The 15,417-nt window shown below is 48.0% G+C and overlaps 1 protein-coding gene across 2 annotated transcripts in view; it reads right to left on the bottom strand.

Annotated features, from left to right (window-relative positions):
- Igsf3 (immunoglobulin superfamily member 3) overlaps window positions 1-15,417 on the bottom strand; it is a 92,577-nt gene that overhangs the window by 30,613 nt on the left and 46,547 nt on the right. For both annotated transcript variants that reach the window (XM_052730994.1, XM_052730995.1), the window contains exons 3-5: window positions 10,083-10,460; window positions 7,379-7,789; window positions 2,112-2,501 (exon numbers count right to left, since the gene is read on the bottom strand). In XM_052730994.1, coding sequence (XP_052586954.1) covers window positions 2,112-2,501; window positions 7,379-7,789; window positions 10,083-10,460 — 1,179 coding nt within the window. The remainder of the gene's footprint in view (window positions 1-2,111; window positions 2,502-7,378; window positions 7,790-10,082; window positions 10,461-15,417) is intronic.

The following is a 15,417-nucleotide window of genomic DNA, read 5'->3' as shown; positions in this document are numbered from 1 at the left end:
TTTAAATTTGTCATCATTAATATTCTTCCTCACTGTTTTCAACTCAAGGTGAGATACACAAAAGGCAACTTCAGCATCAAGGAAGAAAACCCTTCCGTCTGTCTTGTACAGAAGAAGGACCTGTAGGACATCAGTCGTATGCTCGACTGTTACCCCAGGACTCTAAGGACATGCTGGATGGCTATTTGGAGAAAGCCTGGAAAACCTAGATAGAAGAAAAGCCTTCTGGCAGCTGAGGCATGGGTAAACACAGATCTGGTGCTGCACTGCCCATTGTAACTATTTATACAGGTTCCCAGGCTTTAAAAAGGTAGCCAACAAGTTAAAATCCTCCAGACTGAATGAAAACCAAGACAGAGCTAATGAAAATCTGAGTGTGTGTTCACAAATGAAATTTCCAATCAGGAGGCTGCTGGCGGAGCACAGGCGGAGGGAGCGCAGGGCAGCGGGGTTCGGAGTTAGAGCAAACGTTCCTAATGCAATTGCAAGTCAACCACTAACTGAACAACCGGATCAGCCACTTCCCTGTGTGTGCGCTGACGTCTCCATCCACAAGATGGATGTAACACTAGCTTCTACAGGGACTGGAGGATTGAGAGCAGAGAGATCATTTATGCAGAAGCACTTTGGGTTCTTAGGAGGAAAGGTGCCATTAAAATCCAGGGCATTATCACCATTACCGATTGATTGTTATTCTTCAGTAGACTTACCCAAGTGGCCTTGGGGCAGGATCTGGTGCTGCTGGGGGACTTTAACTACCCAGTTATCTGCTGGAAAAGCAATATAGCAGGCCACAGATCATCAAACAAGTTCTTGGAAGGGCTGGGGGAAATCTTTTAGTACAAAAGATAGAGGGAGCCAACAGTGTGGCTGCCCTTCATGCCGTCCTTACGAAACAATGAGAGATTAGTTTAAAAGTTTAGAGTCTGTGGTTAGGGCAGGCACAGGAAGACAGGACAAAGAGTGTGGGCATTCAATCTGACAGTTTCAACTGTACGTGTGTTTAGCAAGCACCTAATCTATGCAAAGCATCATGCATCGCGAGGAAAGCACGCGAGTTCAAGGTTACGTACGTGTGTGTGTGTGTGTGTGTGTGTGTGTGTGTGTGTGTATGTGTTCCAAGTACAACGAGCATGACAGAAAATAATCCCATTGATGAAAACAGAAAGAAGGGTGACAGGCCTCCTCTATTTTGGACTTCACACTTAACAGAGAAACATTTCAAATACATAAACGTGTAAATAAAAATGGAAAGGAAATCATTACAAGGCGAAGAGGAGGAACAGTCCTGGGAACTAAGAAAAGGTTAAAGGTTAGTTCTTAAACTAGACCATCTTGTTTAAAATCAGAGCTTTGTAAGTTTTGATTAACTTTTGCTAAGAACAGAACTGTGAGAGAAAAGAGATTAATAAGGACGTCTTGGCACTATGGACATTTAAACATGGCATGCACACACACTGTTCATCTCTGGAGTTCCCAGAAGAGTGCCACCCACCCTGACACTGTCAGTGTGCATGGAGGCAGAGTCCCTGGAACAGCCTTGAGAGGGCCAAGCTCTTGATCCAGGAAGACAGAGACCCCCATCCACTGAGCACTTTCTATGCACATTAAGAGGAACCTAACACTTGGTGCATGCTAGCAAATACTCTATCACCCACTGACTTTTAACAATGCAATTTCAGTACAGAAGAGACAATTAGGGAAATACCTGCCTTGATACCTGGAAAAACCCAGACAGCAAATCCTTCTTAATAATGCAGCTGATGATATCCAAATCCTCCCCTAAGAGATGAGCTCTCCTTAAGTGAGATTTCAAGGCAGGCCTCTGCCCACTTCTTTTGGGATTTAATTCCCCTAGAGGAGCAAATGACTTCCTGGTCTTCCTCCAAGCTGAGCTGGCAAGGCTGGTGTTTTACACCGAGCTACTTGAGCTCAAGTCTGCAGGTACCATCTCCAGCCGAGACATGCCCCTGTCGCTTTGTAGACATGGGGCTGGAGGAGGTGGAGAGGCCCTCTCTCTGGTCCTCTTTATCCCAAATTCTGCCCCTTCTCCTACAGCTAGTCTCTCTCCCACTGCACCAGGAACTAGTAAGTGGCGCCCTTCTACTTACTGAGGGGAAGGACGACGATGGGGATGTTCTTGGGACGCTTGCTTTCCTTGTCAATGAACTCGCCAGTGACAGTCTTCTCTCGCTCTGTCACCCGGCAGTTGTATTTGCCACTGTCTTCCTGGCGGAGGTGGTATATCTTCAGCACAAAGACACCGTCACCCTCTTTGGACACTTTAAGCTGTCCCTTGGCTTCACGGTGGGCAAATTCACTGTTGAGGACGGGCACAGCATTAGGCCCCATGGTGGCGATGAGTGAGCTGTTGAAGGCCCAGGAGACGGCAAAGTACCGGTCGGGAATGTTCTGAGCCTCTAGGATACATCTGAACTCCACCGGCTCACCCACTGTGTGCAGCCTCTTATCTGTCTCCAGACGCACGGTGAACTCTTTGTCTGGGAACACAAACAAACTGGATGCAATCTGGGCAAATGGGGCTGCAACCCACTAAACTGCTTCAGGAAATCCCTATCCCCCTGACCTTCTTCATGACAATAACCACGGAGAAGACTCAGAGTTCATCTTGGAGAGAAAATCCAACTCCAGCCATGTAAACCCTTAAATACCAGAGTCCCAGCCAAACCCAGGCGGTCTAAGGAGTTTGCCATTCCCATTTAAGACCAATAGGGCTCCGTCAAGCGGTACACTGCTTCAGATTAAACCAGGGCCTGCACACAAGCCTAGTCTCACTTAGATGGCAGATGGCAAAGGCCTGAGCTCTGCTAGAGCAACATGACTACAAGTATGTTTGTTTGTTCAGCAGTTACTCTAAGACTCACCTCACAGAGGTCTATGAGACACAATCTGCGTAGTCTAGGTGCTGACCCCAATTCTAATCAACACTCAGATGGATTTATTAAGATTCTTCTCCTGACCTCTATAAGAACACTGAAAATTAGGTAAGGGCAAGACAAACTAGTTACAGCACACAGACTGTCTTAGCACTAGCCTACAACCTGCCAGGTCATGACTTTAAGCAGACCGAGCAGGAAAGAATCCACTAACAGCCAGGCGCCTCTGAAAGTGGTGAAGGATCAAGGCAGAAACTCTTCCAAGAGCTGGTATCTACCTAGGCACAAGCATCACTGCAAACAGCATCACAGATCTCCAAGAAATAGCATATAGTTGACTCAAGAGGCGTCATCTTGTATCAGGAGGCACTCATGGCATACAAGTGAGGGGACAGGAAGATGAGTTAAGACTGGGAGGAAGTGGCATCATCTCCCCTTGCTTTGGGAGCCTGTAGCTCCTAACTCCTTCCAGTTCTAGCTAAGTTCCTTGCAGAGAATATGGAGGGAAAACTCACATCACAGTGGTGTGTGAACTTTGTAAGGATTCATCAACATCAACACCACAATGGCCTTCCCTCTGTGGCACTCCCAGGCCATCACCACCATCTTCGAGATCTATCCCTCAGCCATTCCAACCCATCCCTCACACTCTTCAAGCCTGTGAGAGCCCTGTTTCCCTGTGGAACTGGATCAGGTAAGGCAAGCAAGCTTCTCTACTCCAGTCCAGCTCAGCCTCTGTCTTCTCTTCATCCCTCCTTCCCACACAGGCCAGTCTTTTGAGCCAGACACCATTTCTTGCTAGTGACTAACTCCTCCCTGTATTACCCAAATTTCCTGACATAGCAAAGTCCTCTCAACAATACCCCCGACATGTCAGCTGTGGCCTCCTCCCCTTCTCAAACGAAACAGTCCTGGGAGACAATGGCAGACAGCAGCAGGTTTTACTCCACTACTGTCTGCTAGGGGAGCATACCCAGATGAGTGTGCCCATGTTATCCATTGTCAACATTAGCCCTCCGATCAATAAAATACAGTAATTCATAACCCATCAGCAACCCTAAAAGGCACTCCTTCCAGGTGACTGCAGCATGGGATCCCAGGGGATCCCAAGGCCTCAGACCTTCTCATTTGTCCTAGACTAAGCAGGCTACCACTCTGGCTTTCCTCTTTTGGACGCCCTAGATGCTGCTTATCCCATGAGAATGCCCCATGTTCCATGTAGCCTTCACAGTCCCTGGCTGGAGATGCAAACTCCCCTTTCTGCAGAGCAATCTGCTCTTGACTATGCCCAATCAACTGACTAAGGAATGTGGATTGGGCGATTCTATATCCCTTTTTCCTAGTCCGCTGAAACCTGGCTTCCTGGTCCCTTGTCCACGAATGGCTGACTGGCCCTCATTCTTCTGAGCCAGCTCTAGCCTCTGGGATTGCTCTCCTCCCTTGGTTCCAGGACGCCATCCCTTCTGCCTTTCCCCTGCCCTGACTGACCACTCTGCTCCACTCACAATGGGGCCTCCTTTGACCACCTCCTACTGCCATGGATCTCTTGAGCTTGTTCCTATTCTTGCCCCATGGACTTTCCAGAACCCTCCTCACTTGCAGGTTCAGTCTTTAAAACCTCTAGATGTCCATGTCCAATGACACAATGGGTGTGCATTGTTATGAACGTCTCTGAAAGTGTGCTTACTAGGGGGATCCCTCGCTTAAGTTACAAAGACAGCCAATGCTGCCACTAACAGGTCAGCAGACCTCCCAGCTGGGCTCTGCAAGTCCTCATGACCCTTCACCTCCCTTTTCTTCTCACAGTTCAGGGAATCACAGACGACTCCTTCACCACATCTCTATCCTTCTGCCTCCAGCACCAGGGCTGCCCTCCTAGGCCACCACCATAGCCTGGCCGTGTGAGTTCTTCACAAGCCTGTCTCCTGATTTCATACCCAACCTGTCTAACAAATGTCCACATGCCCCCTCCTCCACATGCCTGAGCTCTTCCTTCTAAATGGACCAATCAGATGGGTAATTCCTAATTAAAATCTCTGTTCCTGCGGTGGTGTAAGGGGAGGAGACCTCCTTTACGTCATGTAAAATCTTTTACTGCTCAATAGGGCAGACATCTGTCTGAAGCAAGAGAGAAGCACACAGGTTCTTGTGCTCTACCCACTGGTTCCCACATTTGCACGTGAGGAAGCGTACTCACCCAGGTGCACCTCTCTGGTATCCCCCAAGGACCCCCTAAAGTTCCAAGAAGAATGGCTTGACAACTCCTGGTCCACAGGGTCAAGCCCATGCTCCACCTCACAGCATGTAGCTGCAGGTACTCACCCTTCCTTTCTTCCTTCCTCCCTCCCTCCCTTCCTCCCTCCCTCCCTCCCTCCCTCCCTCCCTCCCTCCTTCTCTTCCTCCCCTACTGCTCAATCTAGACCTCAACATCTGGTCACTTGACCTTCTTCTGCCAGCCAGCTACCAAATGACCTCTGCCTCCCGCATTTCCTGCTGCTGTCTGCTCAACCTTGACACAGCTCAAGTCAGCAGAGGAACTGGAATTCCCAGATTTGCTATACTAGCCATCTTCTCCAGGAAAATGTAGGGCTCACCCAGCCTTCACTACTCACACAGCACGCAGCACCCTAAGTGCGCAGAGCAATGTCGTTCATCTTGGCATCCCGATGCCTCACACCACGCCTTCAGCGCTGTAAATACTAATGTCTATTCAAATAAACATGAAGCAAAAGACTGGAAGTCGGAGTTGCAACTCCTGAGCCTGAACAGGAACACACAGTGAAGCTATCAACACTTCTTTTTCCCATTAAAATTTTCCTTTGCTGGCTTAGGCTGGATATATTTGCAGGGCAAATTCAAAATGTCCTAATTCTAAATTGGTAAGATTAAAATAAAGAAGATTAGCTGATGCAACCTAATTTAAAAGTATTAAGACTCAAAATTAGGCCCAGACTTTTTTGACACTGATCTTAACACCAACCAGGAATGAAAATGATAAACAGGAACTAAAGCCTCTTGGGTAAACTTAATATTAGAAGATCCAGAAACCACTAAGAGCCCTGGTCCTAAGTGTGGATCAAGTGTGCCCTTCTCACCAAGAATCCAACCTTCTTTTGCTTTCACACCCATCAAGTGTCCAGAGGATCCTCTCAGCCCTGTTCCCTCCAGAGCTGTGCTACACAAAATGTAGGCAGGTAAGAACGACCGGGGAAGTACATCAGAAACGTAGCCTCCCAGTCCCGCCCCCCAGCAGTCTCCGAGTAGGGACTCCAGGGATGAGTCAGAAAGTTTAGTATTAAGTGAGTCGGAAGCATTGCTCTCAAATGTCACAGTACCCATGCAAGGACCAAGGTAAGTGACCCACCAGGACAAGAAGGACAAGAGACAGGTTCTGACAAGGGTGCGACCACCTGCAACATAGACACTTCCTCTCCTCATCAGGACCAACAGCCCTCAGCAGGCCACCTCAGTGACAGCTTGATGACCACCCTCCAACCAAAGCCAGGCCCATGTAGGAACCTGCCCCAGCTCAGCCAAGGCAGTCAACAGCTGTCAGTTCTACACTGGAGCTCTGCAGGTGCAAGAACCAGGAGGAGAACCTGAGTCTCAGGAGATGCCAAGAGACACTGTGAAGGACTGCGGCTTGCCAGGCCGCCATCACTACCTCAGTAACTGAAACATCATCAACTGGGTGGCATCCACGGCTAACAGGAATGGGAACCCAGGGGTATAAGATACAAAGATTTTCTGTGAAATCTCTCATTTTTAAGATTTTTTATTTTATGTGTGAGTGTCTTGCTGCATGTATATACGTATATCACACGTGTACTTGGAGATCAAAAGACGGCAAAGGACCCCCTGGAACTAAAGTTAGCAATAGCTGTGAACCACCATGTGGGAGCGAGGAATTGAACCTGGGTCCACTGCAAGAGCAACTAGTGCTCTTGGCCACTCGCCAGCCACATTTTTCTTCAAAATCTCTCATTTTTATTTACAGTTTCTTTTTTTTTCTTTTTTTTAAAATATTTATTGATTTATTATGTATACAGTGTTCTGTCTGCATGTATGTCTGCGGCCAGAAAAGGGCACCAGATCTCATTACAGATGGTTGTGAGCCACCATGTGGTTGCTGGGAATTGAACTCAGGACCTATGGAAGAGCTGCTAGTGCTCTTAACCTCTGAGCCATCTCTTCAGCCCAAAATCTCTCATTTTTAAAAAACAAATTTCTTATTCAAAATAATGTACGATACCATATTGTAGAGAAAATATGACAATGAGCAGAGGCCCAGTATGGGTAGCTGTCTGTGACTCACTGGAAGTTGGGTCTCTGTTCCCATTTTCTACAGCCCACATTACAACCCTCTCTAACCTCACCCCAACCCCTACTGTGTTGTTACGGTCACCAAACAAGGTGTCCCCACACCCTCCTAGTGTCTGACTCCCCACCAGGTAAAGGACAAGAAGCAGAGAGAGACTGACCGGTGGGCTGGACGTTGACGACAGCACCCTCGGAGCGCTTCCGGGTCATGGCGTACCAAGAGCCATCTGGATCCTGGATCCACTCGGCAGCCTCGCAGTAGAACTCGCCCTGGTCGGAAGGCTGCAGGTGGAAGAGGGTGAGGCGGAAGGTGGTCCTCCCCAGCTTGTCCAGCCGCACCTCCCCCAGGCTCTGCCTCTGGGCGTATTCGCTGCTGGAGTGCAGGATGAAGTCTCGGCTCAGGGCAATGACCTCCACAGGCTTCTCGCCACCCTTCCGCCGAAGCCAGGATACGGAGAGGTGGCTGTGCTGGTCGCTCTCAGTGGACACTTCACAACTGAGCTCCAGGGGGTCCTGTTCCACTTTGTGTAGAGTCTGGGGGACAGCTGTGGCCTGCAGGGAATCTGGGATCACTGTAACATAAAATGTTCCCACGGAGGAAGGTTACAGGGCTACAGAATCTGAGACTCGCCTTCCCAGAGGCTAGAGCCCTACTCCACACAGAAACCACTGTTACAGCCTCAACAAAGGCAGCTCTGACAATCGATTCAAGGCCACAGACAACCTAAATACGCTTTTCTGTTATGATAGCTAAGATAATATTTTTGGCATTGACACCTGCTTGGTATTTTAACGACACTCAGAGCAAAGAGGGATTTTATTTTGAAAATGTATACAACAAAGAACTCCCTGAGAATACCATATAAGAACAATGGTTGAGGTCTAACAAGATTTGTTGTTCATTTTGGTATTGCTTTGAGATACCTTAACCTCACGTCCTGGACCTTCTGGCTTTACATTCCTATACAGTCCGTCCCTTTTCCCTTCTTGACCTACTCTCCATCCCACCTCCCAGTTTACCTCATCAATGCACTGTCCTTAGAGGGCTACTTACAAAGGACACTGGGGAGTGGAACTAGAGAAAACCATCCTCACCCCTACTTTGCCCTCATACTGGGGACAGAACCTAGGACTTCATAAGTAACAGGCAAGGACTCTACTACTGAGTTACAACCCTAGACCCTAGCTCTTGAATTTGGAGACGAAGTCTCACTACGTTGTCCAAGGTGTCCTTGAACTTGTGATCTCCCAGCCTCAGCCGTCCAAGTGGCTGGATTACAAATGGACACCAGTAGGCCTGGCCTGCTTCCCTGTACCTTCACAGGATTCATCAAAATGGCCCACAGCAGAAGGAAGCCACAGGACACAGAGGACTCAGATAAATGAAGACACTGGTGTGTCCCATCACTGGAGTTTTATTCCGACTTTTATCTTTCTGAGGATTAAACGCCACCCCCACACTGCTGCCTCTGCTGCCTGAGAAAGGCGCTCCAGTCACAACAAGGGTACGTCTTCCTCCCAGAGCCTGTCCCAAGACTGAGGCTTAAAGTCCTCTTACTAGGACACAGGTTCATTACAGGAACGAAAACAAAGCGAAAGCAGTGTCCTTATCGACAAAGACCCACCAGCACGTCCTGCCTAACTGTGGGAATGAGAGGTGGAGCTCAGGACGTGGGCACAAACAGGAACAGCCTGCTCTTTGTCCTTTCTCACTGGCAATGGGTAGCCAGAGATGTCCACACTAAATGCTCCCCACCCTTCCAGCTGACATCTTCGACAGCATGCAGAGAACATGCGGGGAGAGAGGCAGTCCATAGCTTCTTAGCATGCAGCCAGGGAGGCCTGGGTACCAAAAGCCCTACTCTCTCCCTGTACCTCAAAACCTGTCCTTTTTGCTCATCATTTCTGAGGGATGGTGTCCAGGGAAATTCACCCCCAAACAGGGACACTTGAGTGTCGATTACTTCACATTAAAGAAAGACCCTTTGGACAGTAGTAGATGCTTTAAGCAACGATATACCAGTGCCTGTCTGCCCAAAGGGCAGGCCTGCTGAAGACGCTCTTACCTTCTATTTCTTCTCTGGATTTTCTATTAATTAAACTCATATCGACAGGAAAGGAGATTAAGGAACACAACTGCTCACAGGCAGCTTCAGTCACAAGCTACTCTCTGTCTCTGGGATCCACTCACTTCCCACAGAACCATTACTGTTGTCTGAGAATCGGCTCAGGGTGTTCACTAAAATCACTTACTATCCCTCCAAACGCTCTCGTTCCTTTCTCGTCCCCTCCCCTCTGAGTGTCTGGAACTGACTGGGTTATTGAGCAGAAACTCTCCTGAGACACACACATTGCTGCACTCCTCTGACGACCCTCCTGCTGGATCTATGGTCACTTCATCCTGGCCTCTGCAGGGGGGAGCTCTGCCTTGCTCTTATAGGGGCTTTGCCTCTCTCCCAGCTGATCTCATCCACTTTACCTTCCAAGCCCTGCCTCCAAATTGTCGCCCACAAATGTCCTTGCCACAGGGCAGTCCCTTGCCTCAGCCTCATGGATGCTGGGATTACAGGCATGAGGTACCATGCCCGGATCTTGCCTTTATACACTCATATTGCCTTTCACCAGTAAAAGGTCTGGTTAACCACTGAGGTTCTTAATGTTCAAGAGAACTCTCCCAAGTGTCAGCCTTAAAATAGTGTTCACGAGTGTACATAGAAATCGTGTTCACTCATGCTCCCTAATGTATTCTAAGATATTTGGGGAAGAATCTGTTTTTCAGTCATATGGTATGTAGTAAAGGTATATGGCAACAGAGGGGACTCAGGCCGGACACTGGCCACTCGAAAGCAGTGTCTCCTTCCTTACCCACTAGGTCCATCTTGGCACTGTAACTTCCAAAGTAGCGCTCATCAGTGTTAGGGGTGTGACATTCATACTCCCCAGCATCCCGGGCTTGCAGATCTGTGATGTGAAGTAAGGCCGAGTTCCCCTGGATTCTCTCCACGTAGATCTTCCCACCTCGAACTCGTTGGGTGTAGATGGCGTAAGGAAAGGAGGAGTCCACTGTGCTAACAATCTGTACTTCACGCTGCGGGGCGGAGGGCAGGTAAATGGACCACTGGAAGTTCTGCTCCGAGGGACCCTGGTAGCCACTCACGTTGCACCAAATGGTGATGTGGGAGCCCTCAGTGCGGTACAAGGGCCCTTCCTGGACGGTGACCTGTCGCTGTGCCGACACCACACCTAAGGGAGACAGACACAACAACGTGCTTACTTTTCTGACCAAATGCAAAATAGACAGCAGTCCCCGGAGGCTTTGTTATTTGTGTGACATGATGGCAATATAAATAGGTTACTGGCCCTTTCCGAGACACCCTGTGATTTATAAATATTAATTAAAACACTGTAGTAAAGCTCTGTATCTAATTTGCATATATGAGAATTTGATCGCACAAGGACGTGGCTCTGTTACTTATTCAACAGTGACCCTTGTGAATTTCATTTGGTCTCTCTGTCATTTATACGGCAGTTTTATATCTATTTATTAATGCTGTTTATAAAGTTTTTAATAAAGTGAACAGGAAAAGTTGAATCCTTGGCACAAATCCAGCCGAAAACAAATAAAAGCAACCGCTTTGTAATCTGGTTGAAATTAAATGTTTCTCCCATGATTAGCAGGGCTGGCCCAAGAAAGTCATTGAGTCTTTTTCATTTGAGGGGGGTGGGCTGTGCCTCACACTTTATTTCCATCTCATCCCAAGGAGCATCTCCTTTTCCCTGTACAAACGGAGGCAAGCAGATCCCGCAATGGCTGCCGGGATATAAGGAGTGAGCAGGAATGTGAAGCCGAGCAGATTCCCACCAGCAGACGAAGCAGAGCAGGGCAGTGCAGAGGAAGACCTGAAACAAGGTCAGCTGCCCTTGGGCTCCAGGCTCTGACTGGCCCGTCAAGCCCTCGCTTCCCGGTTCCAACACAGCTGCCCAAGGTCACTTCCGCCTCTGCCTGCCCTCTCTTTGCCCCCACATTGCCTCTTGCAGGGGCAAAACCTAACTATGGAGACTCAAGTTTCTCACCCCTGCCATCTGCTGTGCCTTCAACAGGGTCTAAGTGTGCCCCACAGGGGGTCATAGGCTGGAAGCCAAGCCTTTGGTGAAGTGAAGTGAGAGGGGAGATGAGGCCTAGGACAAGGGCAAGAGGTCAAGAGGTCATGGGAACTCTTGAGGGATCAATGCTAATAGCAAACCCTCCATCTCCGGCTTCCTGCCTCACTCTAAAATGGGTCCTCACTCTTGCACATGGCATTTTCCTGCCAGGATAACATCTACCATGTTGTGGCCCGGTCAAGAGGGCCCTCACCAGAAACAGAACACACAGGGCCAACCAACCGTCTTCGGCCTTTGATCTCTAAAACCATGGCTATAAAAAAAAAACTCCACTTTAGGATTTTGCTACAGCAATAAAAAATGGATTGCTAGCTGGGCAGTGGTGGCGCATGCCTTTAATCCCAGCACTTGGGAAGCAGAGGCAGGCGGATCTCTGTGAGTTCAAGGCCAGCCTGAGACCAAAGACAGAGCAAGATCCAGAACAGCCAGGGCTACACATAGAGAAACTCTGTCTTGAAAAATTAAAAAAGAAGAAGAAGAGAGGAGGATGGGGAGGAAGAGAAGGAGGAAAATGAATTGCTATATCTGACATTTCCTGAGCCACTCAAACATGGAGAGACACCTCTCTGCATGCTCCCTGGGCAGCAGCTGGGTGTGGCAGATGCCAGGGACAGCAATGTGTGGCAGAAAGAGCATCTGAGGCCTGGCTTTAGGAGTTAGCACAGCTCAGACCAGACACAGATGCACTTTCGTTTGTAGGCCTTGGTCTCATCTTACAGAAAGACTCCAGAGAGGACAACATTGCAATGCTGGTGATGTCACTTAGCAGCTAAGACCCTGTGTAAATCACTCGAGGCCTTATTATAAGCCTCAGTTTCCTCCTGTGCAAGACGAAAAAGACTGGATGTCTATAAAGTCTCCGACTTGGAGCCTAAGACACAATTAATACTCAATAAAAAGCACACAATGGACTGGGCGGTGGTGGCGCACGCCTTTAATCCCAGGCAGAGGCAGGCCAATCTCTGTGAGTTCGAGGCCAGCCTGGTCTACAGAGTGAGATCCAGGAAAAGGCGCAAAGCTACACAGAGACTACAATCACAACATTAGGGCTCCTTGACATTCAGTCTGCTCTGTACGTCAGTGATCTGTCACTGAACAGCTGCAAACACACCAGGCCCACTGCAAAGAAGGCTGGGGGCAGCTTAGAGAAGGCCAGCACCTTCCTTGCTGAACTGCTTCTCATCTTTGGACCCACATGGAATCACAGAGACACTGAGGCAGGGGAAGCTTCAAAAACTAACAGTGCTTTGATGCCTCCGATGATGTTATCCATGTGGGCTGCAGCCTGGGGGAGTGAGTCCTCTCCTAGCACCATGTGGTCCCCAGGGATGGAACTCAGGTCACAGGCTTGATGGCACGTGTCCTTACCATCTCACCAGCCCCATGAAGTGCAGCTTAGGCATCAGGATTTTTAGTTGCCCCCATGTAATCCTGAATACGTATATCGGACTTAAGAACTGTCTGCTTTGGGGTTGGGGAGATGGCTTCATTGACCACACAAGCATAAGAACCTGAGTTCAGATTCCCATTCCCCATGTACAAGTTGATACAGCAGCGCAGGCCTGTGATTCCAGTGCTGGGAAGGTGCAGGCAGTCTAGCAGAATCAGCAAGCTCCAGGCTCAGTAAGAGATCCTGTCTCAGAGGAAATAAAACTGAAAGCAATCAAGAAAGACATCCGATGTTGAAGGCTAGCCTCAAGTGCACACTCACATGAGCACGAATACACTCACAAAGAACCGTCAGCCTTAAGATGTCTCTTTTCTGAATCGAGCCAGTCAGGTGCCCGATGAATGGACACATCCCAACTGAAAGCTCTCAACAGTGTAAGCTCTGGGTTTGGAAGATTCCACAAAGTGCCATTCTCCTCCTGTTTTTTCTTGTCCAAAGAAAACAGCTGAGCCCCATCTGATGCAATACACGATAATGAGCTTAACCAGCGTGCATTCAGCTCACAGACCTTACACAAGCACAGACCCTACACCCCACCCCCCACAAAGGGTAAACAGTGTTAAGTGCCTGAATGAGCTGGGCAACAGGGTCAGAACAACTCATCCAGACCAGCAGCAGATTACAAGCAATCCTGACAAATAAACAAACACCGACCTGTACGTTAAAGCCATACCTCTTTATTAATTATCTCTGTCATTCCCTACAAACAGCTCTTCATACCTGAAAATAGGCTCTTCTTAGGAAGTGGGATTGTTTGTTTGTTTGTTTTCAGACGGTCTTGTTGATTAGTTAGCAAGGCTACTTTTGAACTTTTGGCAATCCTCCTGTCTCAGCCTCTCAAATGCTGGATTACAGGCATGCATCACCATACCCAGCAAGGAGTACTTAATACAGAAATAAAGTGAACTTTCTTCTCTCTAGACTAATTCCCCTTCCACACTCCACACTCGCAATGTTCTGGAAAGTTTCTGCTGCCTTCAAACAGACCAGGTACCCAACTCGGCCCAAAGCATCCATCTGGCCATCTCCTTCCTTAGTCTATAACAGCAGGTTCCTCCCCAAGAGGACTTTTTAAATAATAATAATAATAATTTTAAATAAATAATAATAATTACAACTTCAAGCATTCTGTACTCTTCAGATGTCTTTGTAATAGGCAAATAGCACTTCTGCAATGAGAAAAGAAAGACTGAATATCATATATAACCATATAAAAAGGACTAGAAAATAAATACTGGCCATAGGATGACAAGTGATTTTATTTCCCTTTTATATTGCACTCCTCTGCAGAGTATGAACCAAAGCTTTACCCCAAAATAAAAATGATACCTGACTGCAGTATAAAATATCTTTAGTTACTAGTAGAGTATAATAAACATTTGTATGAAATGTCTATATTGCTGTGTGTGTATATATGTGTGTATATATATATATGTATGTGATATATATGCATACACTTCATACACTTGGTCAAAGCCCTAAGTCCTGAGCGCCTAATGCCCTTGCAATATTAACGACAAAAGGCTTCTGATACCCAATGAGCCTCTTCCAACCACATCAGAATTTGTGCTAATGAGATGACTCAAGGTGACTAATGAAACTCAAGCCCTTAGAGTTTCCAAAGGTGGCCATGAGTAGCAGGTTGGAAATTTCAGCTCCATCTGAGATCTATAGGAACAGGAGGGGGCTAGAGACTAAGTTCAACCACCAGTAGCCGCTGATTTAAAGAGGCATGCCCATGTAACAAAACCCTCCACAGAAACCCTCAGTGATGGCCAAGAGCGGTGGTGCACACCTTTAATCCCAACACTCTCAGGAGGTAGAGGCAATAACAGGCAAATATCTGTGAGTTCGAGGCCAGCCTGGCCTACCTAGCTAGTTCCAGGCCAGTCAGAGTTACAATGAGACTCTGCCTCAAAAAAAAAAAAAAAAAAAAGGAGGAGGAGGAGGAGGAGACAAAGACCTCAGTGGTGGGTTAGGATGGCTTCTAGGTTCATGAACACACTGTGCCAGGAGGACAGTGTCCAAACAGGCCCAAAGCTCCTGCACTAGAGGCTCCATACTTTGCCCAATATGCTGAGTAGGGCTGGCCTGTGGGGACACAGGAAACGCAGAAGCAATGCCCCTGACTTCTGAGGGTGGATCTCTCCATCTCTCTACTCTCAGATCACATATTCTATGTGAGGACATCAAAGCAGCCAGATGGGGGCCCACCTGAGGCTTGGTGCCACCAGCCAACACTAACCTGCTAGCAGCTGACAGACACCAAGAGTGAATCTTCCAGCCACGGCCAAGCTTCACACGCCAGCCAGCTGGCCCAGAGAAGACTGCCTCTCCCTGGGAGACCCCAAACCTGAAATACTACTGAATTCCTGAGTCACAGAGACACCCCACCCCCACCACTGCTGCCCAGAAAAGGTAAACATTTGTTGCCTTTATTAGTTAGGGCTAAGTTATCCTGAGCCAATACATAACAAAGACTCCTTCCAAGCCTAAGATTAAATATAAAACGACACCCCATGCATTATTTATATATTCTAGGGGAAAAGCCCATTTTAAAAGACCCTCCAAAGAATTATTCAAGCC

This window comes from Peromyscus californicus, unplaced genomic scaffold (genome assembly GCF_007827085.1).
Source record: "Peromyscus californicus insignis strain IS unplaced genomic scaffold, ASM782708v3 Scaffold_9__1_contigs__length_137607984, whole genome shotgun sequence".
NCBI lineage: Eukaryota > Metazoa > Chordata > Mammalia > Rodentia > Cricetidae > Peromyscus > Peromyscus californicus.
The sequence above is the reverse complement of the archived record's forward strand: the minus strand, read 5'-3'. Positions and strand labels throughout refer to the sequence as shown.